A 20,477-nucleotide genomic window follows, 5' to 3' on the forward strand; every position below is an offset into this window, starting at 1 on the left:
TTGATTCTCATTAAGGCTGACAAAGATTCAAGTTTTCGCACATATTACACTGTTATCCCCTCTACCTAGGTCCCTAACCCCTCATGTTCATCTCTGCTGCTAAGCACAATTGAAATTGCTTTCGTGCTTGTGTAAGATACAAGCTGAAGTGCAATGCAAACTGATCTGAGCTGCTCCTAGCCTGCTCCAGAATGTAGTTTCAGCTGCTCCCAACCTGCTCCAAAACAGCTGTTTCAGCTGCTCCCGTGGCTGCTCCCAAGTACATTTCATGAGTTCCACCCCTGATCCGCGGTGCCAAAGCACGAGCCTACCTCATTAGCACCGCGATCATAGACAATAAATAGCCGGCCATGTTTCTTAAACGTTTTCTTAAAGAATATCCTTATCCAGATTTTGTATGTGACGGAAATTTGCCGAATTTTATAATGCTCGGAGCCATGCGCCATCTATCGTGTGGTAATCGAAGCAACAAAAAGATCAGACTGCGCCTGCGCTGTTAACCCACGAGCTTCGTCTGCTGAGGAAAGCTCAGCCGGCTCGGCCGCGCGCGTTGCATGCCGGTCGCAGGTGTCAGTGGTGATCGTCGGCGTGGTGGAAGCTCATCATTCCGTGAAGAGCGCTATTCCTGACTGAGTCCTTGTCGTGCGTCGCGAAGGTAACCCAGCGTGTCCTAGAGGTGAAGATCCATCTACTCGTGTGGCGACGTTGTAGCGGCACCCTCAAGACAGCAGAAACGCTCGTGCCGTCGTATTTGTTTACTTCGACTACAGCGGTGCTTTCTTTGCATATGTGTCCTCGAACATCGCCCGGATTTCTTATTTCGCGCATTCCATACATGTGCTCAGGTTGGAGGTATTACCGGTGCGTACGGTATTGAAAGGTGTGTATGAAGGGTGCGAATTTTGACGCGTTTTCATCACCCGAGAAAAGTGTTTAGTGTCAGCATTCCTGAACTCTCGCAACGTCCATGTGATAACGAAATTCTATCTCTACGTTGCTATATCGCCGCTAAGGTTACATCGTCTTTTTCAATTGTAGGAAAGGCGTGTGGCGAGATTTGTACTATCGGTAAAGTCGTGTGTTAAAGTCGTGCTCGTCCAAGGCGTCGCACTGCATCTTTTTTCCTTTCTTTTTTCATCCACTCTGCCCTGCGAGTCTTTCGTGACAAAATGAAAATTAATAAAGTTTGAGCCCATCGAAACCTCTGTGTATTTTCTGCTACGCCAGTGAGTGGCATCGCGTCCCCTCCTTTTAAAAGGCACCGCGGAAACAGATGACGGCAGCGAAGAAGCGGCCGTCGTGCTGACGACCTGCTGCATTTGTTGCAGTGGTTGCAGGAGTGTGTACGCGCGGCGCAGAGCGGTCGTTCCGGTCGCTCCTGTCACAACGAACGCAGCCGTAGCTAACGGTTGCAAGTGCCCGAATTACAGTTCGCGCAGTCCGAAGCCTAAAAAGAAACGGCTGCATTTTCACCGCTTGCCACTCGACGAACCACGCCGAAGCACTTGGTGCAGCCTCACCACGCAGTAGCGATACACGACCGCACGCCGGTAAGATGCTCATCCAGATCGAAACGGACAGGGGTGGAGACTGAACCCAGGATCCCTGGGTTCTGCAGATCGAAATCACTCGCCTGACGACAGTCGAGCGCGACTCATGGATTGGACACGGGAACTGCGTGTGCACTCGACTTCGGCTCGTAACAATCCTCGGTGGGCACTCGGGCAGTGGCTCGTGTCCAACCACTGCGGTGATGAGAATACCCGAACTCTTAGAATGCCTGGAGCTCAGCACGCTTTTTCTACTCTGCCAACCCAGCGCCTGGCTATAATTAACGTAGGCGGCATGGGATAGGCACCAGGCCACGTGGCCGCTTGTTCTGGCTCCGAGTTGAGGAGATGAACGGTGCTCATATTTCTCGAATTTGTTTTGGCGACTGCCATTGCTTAGAAAAAGAAACTAAGGCAAGTTTATTCCTACTTGGAATAGAAAGCGTGCTGGTAAGGATGATATAAATAATGGGAAGAACACAAATCACAAGGACGGACAATACGATTTCAGTTATTAACGTTAGGGAGTGATGTATTTAGCGAAAGTAGAAAAATCGTTTCATGGCTCCTCTAACTCAAGAAGTGTGCACTGAGCGACTGTTAGTGCGAACACGACATCGTCACTTTTATTTTCGTAGTATACGAAAACAGAGCATATATCTTCGAGCACTTGAAAGCAATCTTCAAACAAAATTCCGATTTTGTTTTTACGTTTCCTGTGCTCCGTAAAAACGTTTTATTTTTTGTACTATATAAAAGTATATATGTATAAAAAAATAGAAAAATATATTTTATATTTTATACATTAGAACACCTCAAATTCAAGTTTGATGGGGGAAACGGGGTGGGGGATGGTAGGAGATTAATTTTTTGAGAAAAGAATGAACGCGCGAGCGAGTTGCTGAGAAGTGACACATGAAAGGAAGGGACGACACCCGACTTTTCGGAGGCCTTGTGCACGTCCCGTTCATTTTCTCCCCTGTTTTAAATTTAATTTGGCGTCTCTTCGAAAACTCACTTCAAACAGTCACCATTCGCATCCGTTTCAAGGAAGGAATTCTTCCCGCTAGTTGTTATCGAGCAAGATCGCCTTTGACCACGCCAGCTATGGACCGTGTGCAGTGCACGCAGCGCAGAAACTATAAGTCCGTGACAGGTCAAGGACGAAGTGGAAGCTCCTCCCACGTCTTTCCACTTTAGCAGTGCGAACGCTGGAGAGGAGGCAACCTCTCCACCGTTCGCTCCGCTGAAGTGGAAAGGGGTGGGAGGAGCTTCGACTTCGTGCGTGAGGTGCATGAGGCATCTGCGCATGCGCCGTGCAGACGACAGCAGCGCCACCGCGTCGGTGTGACGCGTTGCTCCGACGGTCACACCTTTTGACGTAGGCGACCGAAGTCGTCGACATGTCGGCGGAAAGCGCACCTAAGGAAGCTAGGAAGGCCTAGCATTACCCTGTAATGCCAGAAACACCGTGTCACTAGTTGCGCGCAGTACAGGCGAAGGCAACGCCAGGCGAGGGGAGATAGGGCAAGCACTAGGAAGGCTAGGGACCGAGGAAAGAAACCTCCTCTCTTCTCTAACGTTCTCCATTGACCCCTCCCGCCCCACCTCCCTAGTGCTCGCCCTTTCCCTCTTCGCCTGACGTTGCCTTCGCCTGCACTGCACACAACGAGTGACACGGAGAGTAGGAAGGCCCTGTTCTGACTCGGACTTGATTGAAGCCGACGTCGGGAGGAGCAACAGAGCTCCGACAACTTCGTACCCGCGGGGTGCGTCCCCCGCCCCCCTCAACTACGAGCTAACCCTCACCGGGGTGGGTTCGAATCCCCCTCGTTTGGTTCGCTCGTGGGGAAACACAACTCAGGAACGCGACTCCCCCGTGTAGAGAGGAGGAGAGAGGAGACAGTTTGGGGACACCTGCCGCTCGTAAAGACGCTACGCGCTTCCGGGCTTTGCCTGTTGCAAGACGTCCTCGGACACTCACGGTTCACCTTGGAGGATTTTTCCGAGCCCGCGGGGCGAGTTCCATTATCCACATTCCGACCGGAAATACGCCGTCACTCGTTGAATGTCTCCTTCGATAACTTGGGAAACTGAGAGCTCTTTGGGTTTTTAGAGTGACCCAAAGTAAACGCGGGGCTTTAAGACGCTGCCACGCTGCTCATCCATCACACAGCGTTCCCTGCAGACAGATATACAAGGAACGCCTGAGACTTTGTCTGCAGATCGTCTTTCGTACGATGCGTTCGCAGTGGGATCGCGGCTCGAAACGCAAATCAAAGCGCGCACGGCAAACCCGCGGCAGTCGCTTCTCTGTGGAGCAGAAAGTGCTTAGTCATCGTGTTGTCCTACAGAGGCGTCCATTCCCCGCGCGGTGCGCAGCACGCGGTAACGCCCAGAGCCCAAAGCCGACGAGCTCGGAAAATGACGCTACGGAAATGAACCCACGTGACCGCCCTGTCTCCGGAAGGGTCGCTCAAAGTCTAATGCGATTTGTGCTAGGAGGTCTGAAGAGTTTGGTGCATGACGTCGGCGTTTCCGACCGGAGTGTTTACCGTGTCCTAAAAGAGTGGTTTTTCCATTTCCTCCGGGTGCCGTCGCGCTCGTTCTGAGGCTCTACCAGACGCGCCGTCGACGATGCTGATTCTCGGGCCGTGTTCCAGTTGACTTGATCTCAGTCTAGGTTAAAGGTTCTGTATCTTGGCGTTCAAAAACCTACCCGCGTCCAGCGTTGCTCCATCTGTCACGTGACGTGATCCGCCGCAGTAACTCGGTTCCATTTGGGTAAGGTTCGGAACACAGCCAAGGTAGGCGACGCTGCGTGGATCGGTGACGTTTGAGGGAGAACGGGTCAGGCCTTCCCTTCTAGGTGCTACTGCCTATTGTTTTGCAGGCCGCTCCCCAGTTCGACCGTCGGCGGAAGCTTGGGCTGCCAGGAGTTGGGACGCCGCGTCGACAGGGACACTCGCGTTCGCTCGGACGTTTTGCCGGGGCTTCTAGCGCCAGGATCGCGAGACATCCGACGGAATGGCACGCCGGCTTCTGCGGCGTCGTTCGTGGCCGCTTCGGGGACCACTTAAGACGCGAAACACACCAGTCCAAGACGCGTTCCCCGGCACCGTAAAGTTCAGAGTTTGCTCGACCAGTCCGTCTGGAGCGCCGTTACCGAGTGTGAACTGCCTTGTATACGTTGTCAAGTTGCATGGGCGTTTCTCCTCCAAGCTCGACTTCTGCTCAACACGGGGTAAGGATACGGTTTCGACTTCCATATATATGTGTGTGTGTGTGTGTGTGACAGAGAAACGTATTTGAGACGGTTGTTTGGCCGAAAATCGTCTCAAGTACGTTTTTCTGCCACACATACACACTTTTCGACATCCTGCGCTACGTTCTCTCTCTCTCTTTATATATATATATATATATTCGGCCGGAGTCCGGCCTTCCTGACGAAGGCCGGACTCCGGCCGAAACGTCGAAGATTAAATCGTCCGTTGTTGCTGTTTTCACTAAGGATTCTTTTCTTATTCTATGCCCACGCCTTCGGCCCCCGCCACCATGCCCGCTGTATATATATATATATATATATATATATATATATATATATATATATATATATATATATATATATATATATATATATATATATATATATGAATTACTATCTCAAGCATGCTCTGCTTGGGGGAATATATAAATATACCCCAACAAGCTTTCTTCGCATGCCACAAAAAAAAAAAAAAAATATTGTACAACATGGTACATAGAAATGAGATAGAGTCGACTCTAAGTGTGCGTTTATGAGCTGGTTAGGCCTTGAAACACTGAACTTGTAGGCTCCAAGCTTGAAGGCGTAATCAACGCCTTGAAGCTTGCGCGAGTACGCGTGCTCTTTCCACCACAGTCAAGTGGATCTTCGTTACTGGCTTTGCAGCGTATGCGGGTGAAAACTGATGGAGACGAGAAAGCGCGGGCACGTCAAAACACCGAGGTCTGACTGGAATGATAGGTGGGTAGACGCAAATCTGAGTCTCTACTCACTCATCGATCGCGCTCGAGCGCCGGTGTCCGGCATTCGAAGTTCGCGTTCGAACACAAAGGCAGCTATTGGCGACGAGATGTTTTGGTGGCGCCACCTCGCGGGCGCCCTTCTGTGACGCAGCTGGTAGGATGCGAGCAGACGACGCGCTTGGTCAAAGCACGGAGTGGCTATTTTAGTTCACATCTATGCCGATTTTCAAAAGCGGGTTATTTATTAAAGAAACGTGTACGACGTTTTTGTGAGTGATTTTTCTAATGAATAACAGCGCCTCGAAATTGCTTCTTATACTATATAAAAAGAAAAATCAAAATCTTTCATATGTTAAGAAACGAGCCTTGAGCTTCACCTTACAGCTTGCGAGGCGTGCGTGTGGGCCATTTACAACCTGTCTGATTCGTGTTTTCTTTTTTTTTTTTTTTTTCGGATCTGTGGAGATTGTTGTAGAAAAGAGTTTTGCCCTCACCAGAGTTTATGTCGGGCTGTCTTCTTAGCTGTGCACGCGCGCACAGTTGTGTTGCAAAGCGACGCACACTTGGTTTGTACTACATTGAGAATGCCGATACCGAAGCTTCTATCCAAGTGTTACTCAACAGCTGCTGACGAGCAAAGGCTCGTCAGCAACTGGTACTTAAGTCCTCCCGCATCGAATACGTTGCAAAGATCTGATTGAAACGACTCCGTAAGCCAGCCACCGCTTCTTCTTGCTGAGTTATTTTGACTAATAAGAGACCCAGAATACACAATTGAACCAACACGATACATGAAGCCGCTTTCACTGAAGTGTTTACTACACACGCGAGAGGTTCTCGAATTTCGCTTTTCTGTTTTCAATTTGATGAGACAATCCTTTCTCAGTTTGATTTTGTCCGAATCATAATAAAGAAATACACCCTATTCGCCGTGGTAGATGTTGTAGTGCGACAAAGCGCTGGATATTCTATTTTCATCCTCCAGCTTTTTGTACTGGGGTAGAGAACAGCACACCAACATCGCAGCGCTTCGACACCTCAGCGTCAAAAAGGTTTGTTAGCACGACTACGCGTGCCACGGTTTCAAGCTTTGGTAAAATGTCCTCCTACAAATATTACTTCCCCGAATAAACGCAACGCGTGAAACAGGCTTGGCTAGGGTGCCTTCATGTGCGCTTTGCTTAGGGTGGAGACATCTGGCCATTTTGTTCCCACTTTTACATTTTTTTTTTGTTCAGAAGCGCGTGAAAGAGCGTGTCCCTGCACGCGTCTGTGGCGCTGACTGTGCTATGGCGACATTTTGTTTTCGTCGATTTCTTTGTATTTTCCCCGTGAGCGCGTTTTGTCGGCATCGGGTACTACAAAGGGTGGCATCACTCTAAACAGAAGGTCATTGAGGCACCCTAGGCTTGGCCGCGCGTTACCCAAACAGCGCATGACGCGAGCTGATGAGCCGAGGGATCCAGGATCTGCGCGGTCTGACCCAGTCTGTCCTACCCGTGACGTCACAAACGACGATGATGATAGCTAGAGAAGCGCCCCCTGTAGTTCGCGTACTCTCGCGGCGCCGCGTGCGCTCTCACCTCCTACTTTTTTTTCTCTTTTACATCCGCATTAACACGAGAGTCTATAAATCGTGCAAAAACTATATAAAAAAAAAAACAGAAAAAAACAGTGTATGTTATAGCACTGACCATTACCCTTTCCCGTACTCGTGCCGCAATGCACACTGTTTTAATATCTAAACTTATTTCGAGTCCTGTCATTCGCCGAGCTCATTAATTCTCTCCCAAGTGCTTTGCGGGGAAGTAGGCGCTCCAGCTTTTTTTGGAATGAGAGGAGCGGCAGACATGTGCGACGACTTGGCGCAACAAGCAACAAAGACACTGATCAGTGCCTACTAACTGTCTGCCTTCGGCTTCTATAACACCCGATACCGCGAGACACTATTAGATATATATAACTTGCGGGACATCTGGAAAGCAAAATAACGATACAGAATGCTTGTTTTTTGTATCCAACAAACTATGGTTTACCGTCAGTGTACCAGTCATCGCGATATGTGATTGTATAATATATCCACTGAAAAGAAAATGGGCCCGTATGTTCCCTTTCGCTACAGGACACGCAGGCAGCCGGTCACTGCGAAGAACGAAAGGATATCTCAGCGATTGATGAAACTTAAACTACAATACAGACTAAAAAAGAGAATTGGTGTGCGTTGAGACAACGAGCACGTGAAACGTCGTGCACATTGTCTATGCTAGGGTCCCTCAACGTACTTCTGTTTAGGGCGATACCATCGTTTGTTGTACCCACGGTGCAAGATATCCGCGGTAGTACCCGATGCCGACAGCACGTACTCACAGGGAAAATACGAGGAAATTGTGGAGAACAAAATGTCGCCGTAGCACAGCCAGCGCCACGGGACAAGCTCTTTCACGCGCTTCGGAATAAAAAATAAGCCTGTCTCTGTCTGCCTTAAATGCCCCTCTTTCCTTATCGTAAATTAATAACCAACACGCTCAACCATCTACATTGTCTGCAAAGGTTTTGTCTTTTCAGTTATAACTTTGAAATTAAGCTCGCACTGAATACATGTTTTTTTTTCTGGTGATGTACCCGCCTATCATACACCAAATATCCTAATGCTGACACTTTCTGTTTAAGAACTTGATACTTGGTACATTTATAGATTCCACTACATACGAAAACGTTTTTTGTTTTTGTTTTTTGTTTTGTTCTTACCTGGGGTTATTTAGGACTAAACTATGGGCACAAAGCGTGCTCTGTAAATGCATCTGAAGACGATAAAATGCCCTTTGTTCCTTGTATATTTGGCATTTAAATGCACTTTTGAAAAGCATAATTGGTAATGTGATTAAATACATATTTGTCTAAGTATCTTAACTCTATATTTCGATGCGTTTTTGCGAGTACTTTGCCCATCCCCGATTGAGTTTATATATTGTGCCAAGGCGCGCTGTATACACTCTAAGAAATGCATGCGCGTCTCCTTACCCACAAAACACTCGAAGAGCCAATCTCTGCGATCTACGAAATCCGCTCAGCGAATGATGAGGCAGAACATATGTTTAGACATCAAAATGAAGTCTGCGCTGTGGCATTACGCTATGCAAAGCGTCATGCATTGCATTGCGTAATGCCACAGCGCGGGCTTAATTTTGAGATCTAAACAGATGTTCCGCCTCATCATTCACTGAGCTAATTGCGTAGATCGCAGAGATTGGCTCTTCGAGTGTTTTGCGGGTAAGTAGACGCGCAGGCATTTCTTAGAGTGTATGTATTACAGCCTGAGGCTTCTTTTGTGTTACTCATTATCACTTTTTGCGCGAATCTGAGTCTTTATGCCTGTTGCCGCGCTTGCCCTATCAGATAATCGCTATAAGGACACAAAGAATGTTTTTTTATAATTTTTTATTCCAAAACAAAACGTGAGCGTGACAAATAATAATAAAAAAAAATACTAAAAGGAACCAACCAACGAAACTTTAAAACATTGCACTCCAGAGAAAGCGCGCACCCGAAGAACGCTGACGTCGTAATTAAGGCCATAACCTTTATAAAAGAATACGGAAACATAAAAAATGGTACGTCTACGGTATTTCTTTCTCCCCTGAGAATAAAAATAAGAAAGTCGGGTTTGCAATTGCAAAATGATCCCCGCTACGTTTTCTGTCTCTAGCTATAGTGACCATCCATGCTGGCTGTCGACACTACGAGACCATAGCTGTTTTCAGCGAAAGTCATCGACGTTTTTTTTTTCTGTGTGTGTTGATTTCTGAGTATTATAGTACCAGGCATTGGTGAGGTCTCTCAATGACCTTACAAAATATTATCACCTATAATTAGCGCACGTGAAGAGCTGTCTTTGGTATAGTAAACTGCGAGAAACCACGAGCCCTTAAAGCGAAAACGTCTGCGCAGGCAACGAAAACAAGCATTTTTTTTTCAAGAACAATTTACAAGCTCAGACGAATTAATAATAACTAGTGAACCACGGCAACGACAGTAGACGTATTACAAAGTTGAAAATAAAGCGGCGGAAAAAGTGTCAGTGGGCCCAAAGAAGGTAGCGAATGTTCAAAGAAAATATTGCGGCTGCTTGGTACGCTGAAACATGATCTCGCTGTCACCTGTTCTCCGAATGACTGTAGTTTTTCAAAGAATCTCGCATAAAGAACGTTGGAAGCAAGCCTATTGCCTCTTAGGGAGAAAAACTGCAGGCGTTTTCGGAAGTTGAGGAAAAAAAGTGAAGTCTCACTGCCCAGGGAAAGGGGTACGACGAAGAACACCTCTTTTCGCGTGTCGTGTTTCGCCAAAAGCGAGCTTCGCGCAAATGCGTGTTTCTCTCGACCTCCTCGCGAATGGCGGCCGGAGAATCCGTGGGCACCCACGTTCTCGACTACGGGTCCAGTCATGCGCGGTCTGCTCCTGCCCAGTGCTGCTCGACCCGCGCTCTTCACACGGTCAGGGGCACGTGACTCGCTGTTCTGTCTGGCATCGGAAGAGGGCGGCGCGACAAACAGGCCGCTTTGTAGACACGTCGAACACCACCGTCTCGGGACAAGGCCCATCTCCCAACCCAGAATCTCGCAGACGCTTCGGTTGAGCGAGCCCCTCAGTCGTCAAGCGATCTCTCTGTTGCCTTCCTAGTCCTGACACCCTCAAAACTATCACAACTCGCACGCGGCCATCTTCGCCACTGCTGATCATAGTCTCATCACGTAGCCAGATCACGCCCTCGTGACACCGTCGTCGTGAGCGGTTGTTGCGCAAGCAACAACCATGGTACTCTTGCCGACTTTTTTTTTCCCCTCTGTAGTATTTTTTTAGACTTATCCCACATTGTCCGTTCTTGCTCCTCCATTCGGGTGTTGCAACTGCAGGGACATTCCAACTTGGTATCCTCCAGGAAAACGTGATATCTTCTTTTGTTGGGGACACCGATGTGCTGAAGAGACGTGATGGTCAAGATGAGGCCCCCTTGAGAGGATGTTGTCGGAAGGATGATGCTCGTAATGGCCGAGATGATGCCCTGTCTAGCTTGCTTGAGGCGATGCTGTTGATAGGGCGACGCTGCGCAGAAGACCAGAGCTGTGCTGATGTGGAAGACGTTTGAAGTGGACACTCCTCAGGAATCTTGCTTGAGCTCAAGAGCCCAGACATGTTGTGGCCAGCCGGTCCTGCCTCTGGCCCTTTTCTCGGACTGGGCCGCCTGCATGGCGTGGGCCTGAAAAAAAACACAACGAGAAATCGACATTCGTTATTCAGTTGTTTCCTCAAAGATAGGGTCGCGACCCGAAATTATAATATCGCGAGGATAGAAAGAAATGTGTGCAAAGAAAAATAAATCTAGGGAGCACCACGCACTGAGGTGTATCTGTGAAAGAGTGACGTATAGGCGCGCAGGCGCACGTCTCGGTGGAAATGCAAGAAGTTCTAACGCAGTCGTTTAACGCTAAACCAGCCTTTGGTCATTCGCATGCCCCGAAGCACAGGTGAGAACGCATTGCATTGCAGTATTCCTACGGTACTCTCCCTCCTCACAGAGGGAACAGTGTCGTCTGCTCCTCGCACATTGTCGCGCGCTTGAACGGCGGACGCCGGCGTGCGGCCTTCAAACAACGAGTAGAGATAAAAGAGAGCCTTAGCAGACCGTTCCGATCCCCCCGATAACAATAACCGATAACGATAGGATGCATGCGTAAAGGCGGCGGCGGAACATCGGGCATCGTTATCGAAGTCTCACTCCAATCAGAGCTCCGTGTTCTGACGCCTGGCGTGCTCTCAGATCTTCCTCTCCCTTGATTTCTCTTCGTATATAACCGTTTTCACCTCAAGAAACAAGGACGTTTTGCTCAATGTTAATACGCCGCGATGCGAAGCAGCTCTTACAAGATTTGAGGCAAAAGACATGCTTTTGGCGTTTGAAACGTGTACATTTTGATAAGGTAACATATGTTTAATCTGAAATGCATCTATACGTATATCCCAATTCGCAGCATAAAGAGGGAAGTTGGTAACGCTCTGTGATAAGCCGTATTTTTTTTCTACGGTTCTTGGGGCGAAAAAAGAGTATAGACGTTTTTTTTTTTGTTTCCTTTCGTTCTCAGTCACGTGGATTCCGTGTCTGGTATGAGGGACAAAAAAATAATAAGACATATCTATCTGGAATGTGCGAGAAAATATAGGTGAAGCAAAACAAGAATGTGGGCCAATCACGTGTTCCTTTCGAACACCTTCCAGTGGCGTGGAGAGATCAAATCGATGTTTTAACGCGTACCAGAGGTGACGACACTCAAGATAGCAGCGCCCCTGTGGAAAGGTGTAGTGTCCGAAATCCTAGCCGCCAGCGATAAAATTGGGAAATAATAATCTCAAACGCAGGCCCATGGGAAGAAAAGGGCTGCGCATAAAACAAGACTTGCTTTTTACGGCACTCTTGGCATCGGTGTTGTTCTTCGAGCTTCGTGATTATGTATGTCGGACGTTCTTGCAGTACAACAAGTGCAAAGTCCTTAAAAACAAAAAAAAAACAAAAAAAAAAACGGAGTTTTGCAAAAAGCGCAGCCTCACTACTGTGTGTCATGGTGTCAGCATAAACAAACATGGCAGCGGCCATGTAGGCGAATTCGCGTGGTTCTTTCCGCGCGCTCTCGAGCGCTCTTTCCAGAGCGCGCGAGATCGGGTGGTTGAAAGAGAGTGCTGTGGCCTGATCGGGTGGTTCATTCCGAGGGCGCCTCTCCCTCTCAGAGCGCTCTCTGGCACTCCGTCTCTAGCCGTCGGAGTGCGGAGCGGCGCAGGCGTCACGTGGTACTTGGACGGGGATCACGTGGTTTTGTTGACGATGGCCGGCAGTGGTCTGTGGTGGTGTGCGGGGTACGGCATGACGGCGATTGATATGTGGTTCTACAAAGTGCTTCTGAATTTGACGGTGCGAGGATTACGACGGACGGGACGACATTCCTTTGCGACCGTAACAGGAAAAGTCGACGTGTGAAGTATTCCCAGCGCTTTCACGAGATCGTTGATCTCACGGCGGTGAATCCACTAAGCCTAACCGACGAAGAAACAGCTCGTAGAGCTCGCCGCTGTTTTACCGGGTTTTGTGGTCGCTTCAAGAAATTTTCAGGTTTGGTAAAAGTGCATTCAAACGTTTGTGTTCTAAAATAAAGGAAGAGCCGAATATAATGCACTGTGATTTGTGTCACATGGCGATGCTTGCACGATATTTAGCCGTGAGAAAAATGCGGTTTATTAACCGTTTTATATTTGCCTATTCTGTCGTACGCGTGACCGCTATCGCAGCGCGTTCACTGCCGAAAACGCGATGAGTTGACAACTCTTTCCAAGCGTTGGCTTTCGTTCCGTTCTGCGAAAATCAATTCCCATACTGCTGTTTTCTTCTTTTTTTTTATATGCCGATGCGTAAAACAATTTACGTCACAACAGTTATTTCATCACGTTGCGAGCGTAAATTTTGCTCAATCGTCCACCGTACGCTGTTAGATCGTGTTGTCTTTAATGCATGACCAATGTCAAGAAATATTAAATCCGTGACTGGTCTGAGAATCTCGGAGCGCTCTGAAGCCAGCAGTTGTGATCGGCTGAAAAGGATCCCGAGTAGCTCTGGCGGCGAGTAGGGGGCGCTCTGCTGAATCGAGGTCAGAGGAGAGAGCCGACCACGCGAATTCACCAGAGACGTTTGCAAGTACGTCCTCTGGGGGTGCGCCATCTTGCTTGTAGGTGTGAATAGATCGTCTAATAGTCAAGCATTGCTGAGGCATACCCACGGTTTCCAGACTGGCGCCCCGGCCCCAAACAAAACGTTTTATTTATTTATTTTTTTTTATTTTTTTTATTCCGAGAGTTGCGGGCGCATACGCGGCGTCTGATATTCCGTAGCAGAGAGCCAGATTGCGCATGCTCAGAACGCGTTCCACGACCCGGTTGAAGATAGCAGCTCGCAGACGACGATGATTGGAACGGTAACCGATCAATGAATCCCTGAAACAGACGATCTTAGAACTCTTTTCGCCTGCGGCATTTAATGCTATGGTGCCTGAAAAACACGACTGGTCTGTTTACTGCGTGCAAAGCACTGCTCCCTGAATTTTCGCCTGATGACGTCATAGAAGTGTCATGCTGTCGCCGGTCGCGATCCTGGCGGCGTCACAACAGCGGTGGCGGGTGTGGCAGACGCCTGTTCTGCTGCAGGTCGCTCTCCAGCTGTACAGTCCACGGAAGCATCGACAGCCAGGAGTTGGGACGCCGCGACGACAGCGACACCAAATACCGTTCAGACCAGACATGTGCCCGTTACTTGGAAAGTAATTAAGTACAATTACAATTACCTGACTTAAAATGTAACTGATTACCGTTACAAATTACTCGCCGTAGAAAGTAATCGATTAATTACTTCGTTACTTTACTCGGTTATTTTTGCGTTACTCCAAAGAAACTCACAAAGGGCATTCAACGTTTACTGCGTGTTTGGGGGCGGGAATTATTGCCTTATCTAAAATAAAACGCGGATTAAATGCACCCAATAAAATTTGGCATATGTGTTTAGGTTGAGAACTTTAAGAGGTCGAAGGTATAAATAATAAAATACTTAAACTGACATTTGAGATAAATGGGTCCTGCGCTGATCCACCGAGAGAGGGTTGCATCGCATGAACATACGACGAATACGTTTGGTTGGGCTTTCCCGTGCTAACGCTGAGGCACACCACACCGCTCTAAATAATCCCGATTCAGCATCGGCAAACCGCAAAACACTGCTCCCACGTGCTCCCACTGGCTGCTTCATGTTGCTAAATATATATTTTTGCTCATTTAAACGGTTTAGTAGTAGAACAAAATGCCCTACTCGCTTTTTGATACGTTCCGAAGACTGCTGCGCTTGATGAAGGTGGCTCTCAGACCGAATGACTTTCTTCTTGTTCACCAAAATGAAATATTAATGCACGAGTCACAGGTGAAATAAGTATGCCGTTAAGAAATTATCAAATGTATCGTAATCAGTAATCAGCACGCATCCACGTCTCTCAAAGGTTTACAGCCGTTCTCTCCTCTCTCAACTTGAATGTTCATGTCAGCTACTGATTATTCAGTGCTTCCCTTTTCCCCCAAAGTTTCGGTTTAACTTCCCGCATGCACAGTCCGCTAACGAGGACCCGCATCGTCCCCAAATGGAACTTCCTCCAACTCCGACATTCTCATTTCGAGGTGACGGTGTTTTTAGTCCGTGCCTTCCTCCTCCCAACTGGCCTACACGCACGCGCTCACATATATATACATGCACACGTGCTTTGGTTGGTCCCCCGGTTCGGCTAACGGTTCCTGGAATACGTCCGTTCGGCTCTGAAAGTCAGGACCCGCTCATTGAGTTGTCCGGAAGTGGTCTCAGGCGCTTTGGGCAATAAAACACCGAACTGCGTCTCTGTGTCAAAGCACAGCTTCTCTGTCTCCGTTCTCCCGAACCGCGGGAGGGTGCACTCGGACTGTCTTCCTCCCCCCCCCCCCCCCCCCCCCCCATATACCACACACACACATACAAACACTCCATTGCTAGGAACACTGCGCTGTCGCGTATTCCGCGAATTCCTTTCCTTTCTCTGGTTAGCACTCCCTTCGCTGCGAACCCGCATCTTGTGTGACCATGTTAAAAGCGCAAATATAATTGCCTCGCACTTCTTTCACCATATCTTTTTTTTTTCGCCGCATGGTAGAAATGTAGCGGGTAATTGAGTAATTCATTACGCAGAAAGTAATGGAATTACTTTAGAAATTACATGTTCGTAGAAGTAATGCATTAATCAATAAATTACAAAATAAAAAAATGTAATGGATTACAAGTTCTCCTGTTGGTAGTAACGGATTACTTCAGCGTCTGGTTCAGACTAATACAGAAAACTGAACCAAAAGTACGTGGGCTTGGTGGGAGGCACAGAAGAGGTGCCATCTCTTGGCGAGGAGTGTTCAAAAATGGATGCCGAAAATTAAATTGAAATCAGTCATGTGCTCCACTGTTTTCCCCACTTACACTATCGTTAAAAAATGCATAGTTACCGATCAAAATTGAGGAACACTTCGTTATGGCACTTTTGTATAACTTGATGTGTTCCAGAAAGCTCATATGCAAATCAGTGGCAGTGGCGGAACGCGGATGATAAGATTATCATCGCGTTCCGCCACTGCTAGCTTTGCGCCTGCTTCACGAGTTGTAACTTTGGCGCGCCCCCGAGTTTCCCACGAGCTTCAGGTCGTTCTAAAAAGAGTTGATTCGCTGGTTTTCGATGACGCTGAGGAAGTTTCTAATTTGAACCATTTGTCTATTTCACTAATTAAAAAGTTAATTAACAAATTTTAATTAATTAGCCGACTTATTGCAATGATTATCCACCCACATAATGTCCCTCTGGCCGTATAACTCACCTGCACATACCGCTGAAGTGTAACTTCCACGGCTTTTTTAAACAAATCTGTAAAGCTTAAAAAAAAATCCTGTATATAAAACTGGAGGCTGCTAGCCAATAATTACCAGTTGAAGCCATACTCATTCACCAACACTGAAATAGATAGACCATGTGCAAAAAGAAGCGCCATCTAGTGTAGTCATTATAAAATATCTAATTTCCTCCATATTGGAGGGTTCCCGTACTGATAGTTTCGCCCGAGAGACAATGGAGAGTTTTAGAGAACCGTTTCTGCACATCCGATACGGTGCGATGGGTTCTCCGGTTCAAACTGCGCATGCGCTACACAAGAGAAGACTCGCATGTGCGCACTTCGTACCGGAGGGCTCCCCAAAACTCTCTAATGTCCAAGGCAAACTGGAAGTCGTAGAACTAAAAAAAAAAAAAAAAAAAAAAATACTGTCCCTGCTGCAAGTTTAGTACGAACCCTTCACATAACGTCTTCGAGAAAGACCGTTCACTGACCTGGATGGCCCAGGGGCCCTATGTTGCGCTTTTTGGACTCCCACGGTGACTAGGGAAAAGGAAGTGACGTCAACAACGCAGCAAACGCAGATTGGTTGTTGATTGGTGGGAGTCTCTGATGACGAATATGCGCAGAAGAAAGCATGGCTGTCTTTTTCTTCGTTTTCTTCTGCGGAAATTCGTCATCAGCGACTCTCACCAGTCAACATCCAATCTGCGTTTGCTGCGTTGTTGACGTCACTTCCTTCTCCCTAGTCGCCGTGGGAGTCCAAAAAGCGCAACATAGGGCCCCTGTTCACTGCCTGAGTGACGACGCTTGCGACCTCGCTGGTGACAATTCCTTTTCCAGAATTTCGCGGAGTCTTTTTTTTTAACTGAAACTATGCAGCAACCCGTTGGGTGCACAAATAAATTGTCCTAATGTAATGAAAATCGAGTTAAATGCAGATGCGCCTCGTCCACAACTGGAAGAAGTGAAAAAAAAAAAATCAATATGGCGGCTTTTAATGGCATGACAGCTGGCAAGAATTTTGCATATGGCCGATTATCTCATCAATAGCCATTGGCAGCCATTTAAGGTCAATCTGGTCAAGGAAGAAGCTAATAGCTAACAAAATCTACTTGAAGCCGTTCATACGTGTAAATAAACAAAAAAAGAAATCACATAAATATCAATAATACTCACTTCTAGTCATTTAGAACCATTTCAAGTCGATCTCATAAAAAATGTATGCCTATTGCCAATTATGGTCACTTGGAGCCAGTGACGAATAATAAGACAGGTCTCGGTAGAAATAAAACAAAATAAATCAACAAGCTCAGAAAAGGTTAATAATTATTTAGATTGTACAAAATCGCTATGCAAATCCTGACACGTCTTTACAGTACACTGCATTTTGACATCAAAAGACCATGACATCCAATACCACGAGCTTGTGCTCCTTATGCTCCATAAAAAAAAAAAAAAAAAAAAAAATGAAATATAGATTATAAATTTTTCTTCTGAGTCGGACCCACTCTCTGCATTTCCAATGAAAAAAAAAAAAAAAAAAAAGAAGCTCGTTAATTTTCTGACACCAGCATCGGTTATTGATTCAGTCTCCTATTTTACCCCGAAATTTCCTGTATTAGTCTCCAAGACATTCGGCAACATTCGCGTTCTCTCATGCTCTTTTCCAGAACTTCTACACTCAACCGCTAGGATCGCGACGTCTGGCAGCACGACACTTGGGTGTTTGTGACGTCACTTCGTTGCCACTTGGGAACGAGTTTGGACGCGCTCGCGGAATAGGACGCTAAACACACCAGTCCGAGACCCGTTCTTCCAGGCACCGTACTACCGTACCTACGGTACGCCACCGCACTTCCGCCTCGTCTTCTCCAGAACCCCCTTACAAAAACAACAACAACAACAAAAAGAACCGAAATGGCGGCTTCGGTGTTCGGGGTGTATGGCCACGAAACCAGAGCGCACGAAGGAGAGATCTTCCCGTACTAAGTCCGCCCCTAAGCCGGCAGTGTGGTGGAAGTTACGTGCTCGTCGAGCCAGTCGTACGCTTCATCCTTCGCCACGCGACCACGCTCCCGCCCCTACCCAGGCGCAGAGAACAGCGGCAGGGGGTGAAGGGGAGGCCGGTGATTGGTCCGGCAAACACGTAGCTTCCACCCCACTGTCAGCTTTGGGATGAAGCGTCCCGAGCAGCGTGTTTGCACGGTGCCCCCTCTCCCCGATGAGTGGCGGCGGTGCGGGCTACGTCAGAGCCGGCCCCTAAATATAACCCGGTCATCTGGTTTGTGTCGGACGGACAACCTATTTCCAAACGGGAGCCGCATTGTTGGCCGCCGCCCCCGCCCATCGGCCCAGCCTAAGAACATTAGCGCAGCGGCGGACTAGGAGCGACGGCGCCGCTCCGCGATCGCCGGCCATTTACATCCTCGTTATCGGGAAGGGAGTCGCGTCGGCTTCCAAGTGGGCCGCCACCGCTCGGCGGAAAGAAACGGGGATAACAACAACAGGACGGGGGCTAAAGCTCGGGTCAAAGAAAAGTCGAATGTGTTGTATGGAGGAAGTGAAATGGTGTCTGGTGACTTTGTTGAAGACGCGAAAACTAACCAACTGCTACACTCTTAGAAAAAAGGGTATGGATAGTCCTCCCTTAGGGGAGGAACGGTCTTGTAACCTATGTTCCTTTAGAAAGGGAGAAACGTTCGTCCCTGAAGCAAGGGAGCAAAGTTCCTCCGTCGCTTGCATCTCAATATGGCGGCCCCGAATCGAGCAAATCGAGCCCAATAGGGCTTGACGAGGACGCTACGTCTCTTGTACGGGACGAGAGCAGCAGCAAATAAAAGCGTAACGCGAGCTTTCCGCAAACTGTGTTTATTTCCGAAGCCAGATTCCCCCCCACAGGTACAGAAACTTGCGTTTCGAAAGCAGTTACTCAGTCTTCTCGTCGACAGCACAGCGATGTTAAACGGAGACAGCCGATACCCAGTTACTTCGCGCACTTTGCGTCTTACCTTTGGTGTTCCTCGAGTCACAATTCCTTCGTCAACCGCATATCACAGAGAAGGGCAAACTCAATCCGCGAAACCAAAAGCCGCTCTCGAAAGAACAAGCTCGAAGCCGCTGTTTATCGCCGTGGCGTGAAAAGTTAAATCGCTAGCCACCAGATGGCGGGGTTAAGCAGAGTAATTGCAAGTAACTAGGCTAGGTGGCGTTAGGTACCGCCCAATTCTTGTTCTACAAAAAATAATTTGCTCTTAGGCCACTACTGCGCTCGGTGATCCTCTACTATACACATATACACCATACACGGTATACACACATTACAAGCATCAGGCGCATCAGGTGAACATACATGGAGCACATACACGGCACACACACAGGTCGACACAACGGAACACCACACTAACCCGAACACTACACCCGTGCTCTGCGTTTCCGTCTTATATACTGGTCGTTTTGAACGCACGGAACTTTTCGGTGACTCCCTAAGCAATAAAAAATATTCCCAGCATGTTAATTTTTTCCCAGCAATCTCATACCTCTGAGAGTATTTTGAATGGCTCAGGGGATTAATCTCTTATTAAAACGTAAACGCTCGATCATGCCGTAATTATTTGAAAGCCAATAAATCAAGCCGCTCCAATGCGGTTCGAAGCCATGAGTTTGTTTCCCCACACGGCACGCCGTAGTCTGTATTTCTATTGCTTTTCTATTTGCGATGTTCGAGCAAAGCTGCAATTGCCGTCTTGAGTTAATCTCTGTTGAGCGGATATTCACTCAGCTGGAAGTGATACTTCACGGGCAGAGAAATTGCTTTTCGATCAACTTGAATGCAGTCAAAGCCGCGACTTGTGGCAGGTGCTAATTGTACGGAGGTACGCCGTGGCGAGCCCGAAAACTTCTAGCGCTCATCCCAGCGCGCCACTTGGAGGGCAGTTTCTCCAGGAACCGTAGTATATTTAAACAGCAAAATAAAGGGCAGCCTTTTTTTCTCTTTCGATTTTACCTACTATTGTTTTTTAATGCCGAAATTCCATACTGTAAATATACGTACTTTCCGTCACGATTTCGTACTGTTCAGTCCTTGCCCCAGAGCGCAATCGCTCTCGGGGTTGAGACACTTGAGCCTCCCTAGGTCGAGACAATTCCCACAGTCACATTGGCCACTGTACGACAGCGATAGGAGCTTCTACAGTTCAGACCAGCGTTCCAACATGACCATCCGCACGTTGATCGATTGCACGTAATCCCTCAAGTGGTATTAAACTTTTTAATGTAAAGCGGAATGTCAACCTGCGGCACCCCGCCCCCTCCGATCACGGCCCGACCAATGGCATCATGCAATGCCCTACAGTTTACGATCTCATCTTGTTACACCACTGATACGCGAACACACGGTCACATCGGCGATAATTCCAGTCTTCTGTTCACAACCCACAACAC

The 20,477-nt window shown here is 47.9% G+C and overlaps 1 protein-coding gene across 2 annotated transcripts in view; it reads right to left on the reverse strand.

Annotated features, from left to right (window-relative positions):
- Positions 1-8,981: 8,981 nt before the first annotated feature.
- LOC8034776 (heart- and neural crest derivatives-expressed protein 2) overlaps positions 8,982-20,477 on the reverse strand; it is a 34,232-nt gene continuing 22,736 nt past the window's right edge. For both annotated transcript variants that reach the window (XM_029971275.3, XM_040216199.2), the window contains one exon: positions 8,982-10,812. In XM_029971275.3, the coding sequence (XP_029827135.1) occupies positions 10,714-10,812 (99 nt within the window). In that variant the 3' untranslated portion in view covers positions 8,982-10,713. The remainder of the gene's footprint in view (positions 10,813-20,477) is intronic.

This window comes from Ixodes scapularis, unplaced genomic scaffold (genome assembly GCF_016920785.2).
Source record: "Ixodes scapularis isolate PalLabHiFi unplaced genomic scaffold, ASM1692078v2 PGA_scaffold13__105_contigs__length_92229423, whole genome shotgun sequence".
In the NCBI taxonomy this organism is placed as follows: domain Eukaryota; kingdom Metazoa; phylum Arthropoda; class Arachnida; order Ixodida; family Ixodidae; genus Ixodes; species Ixodes scapularis.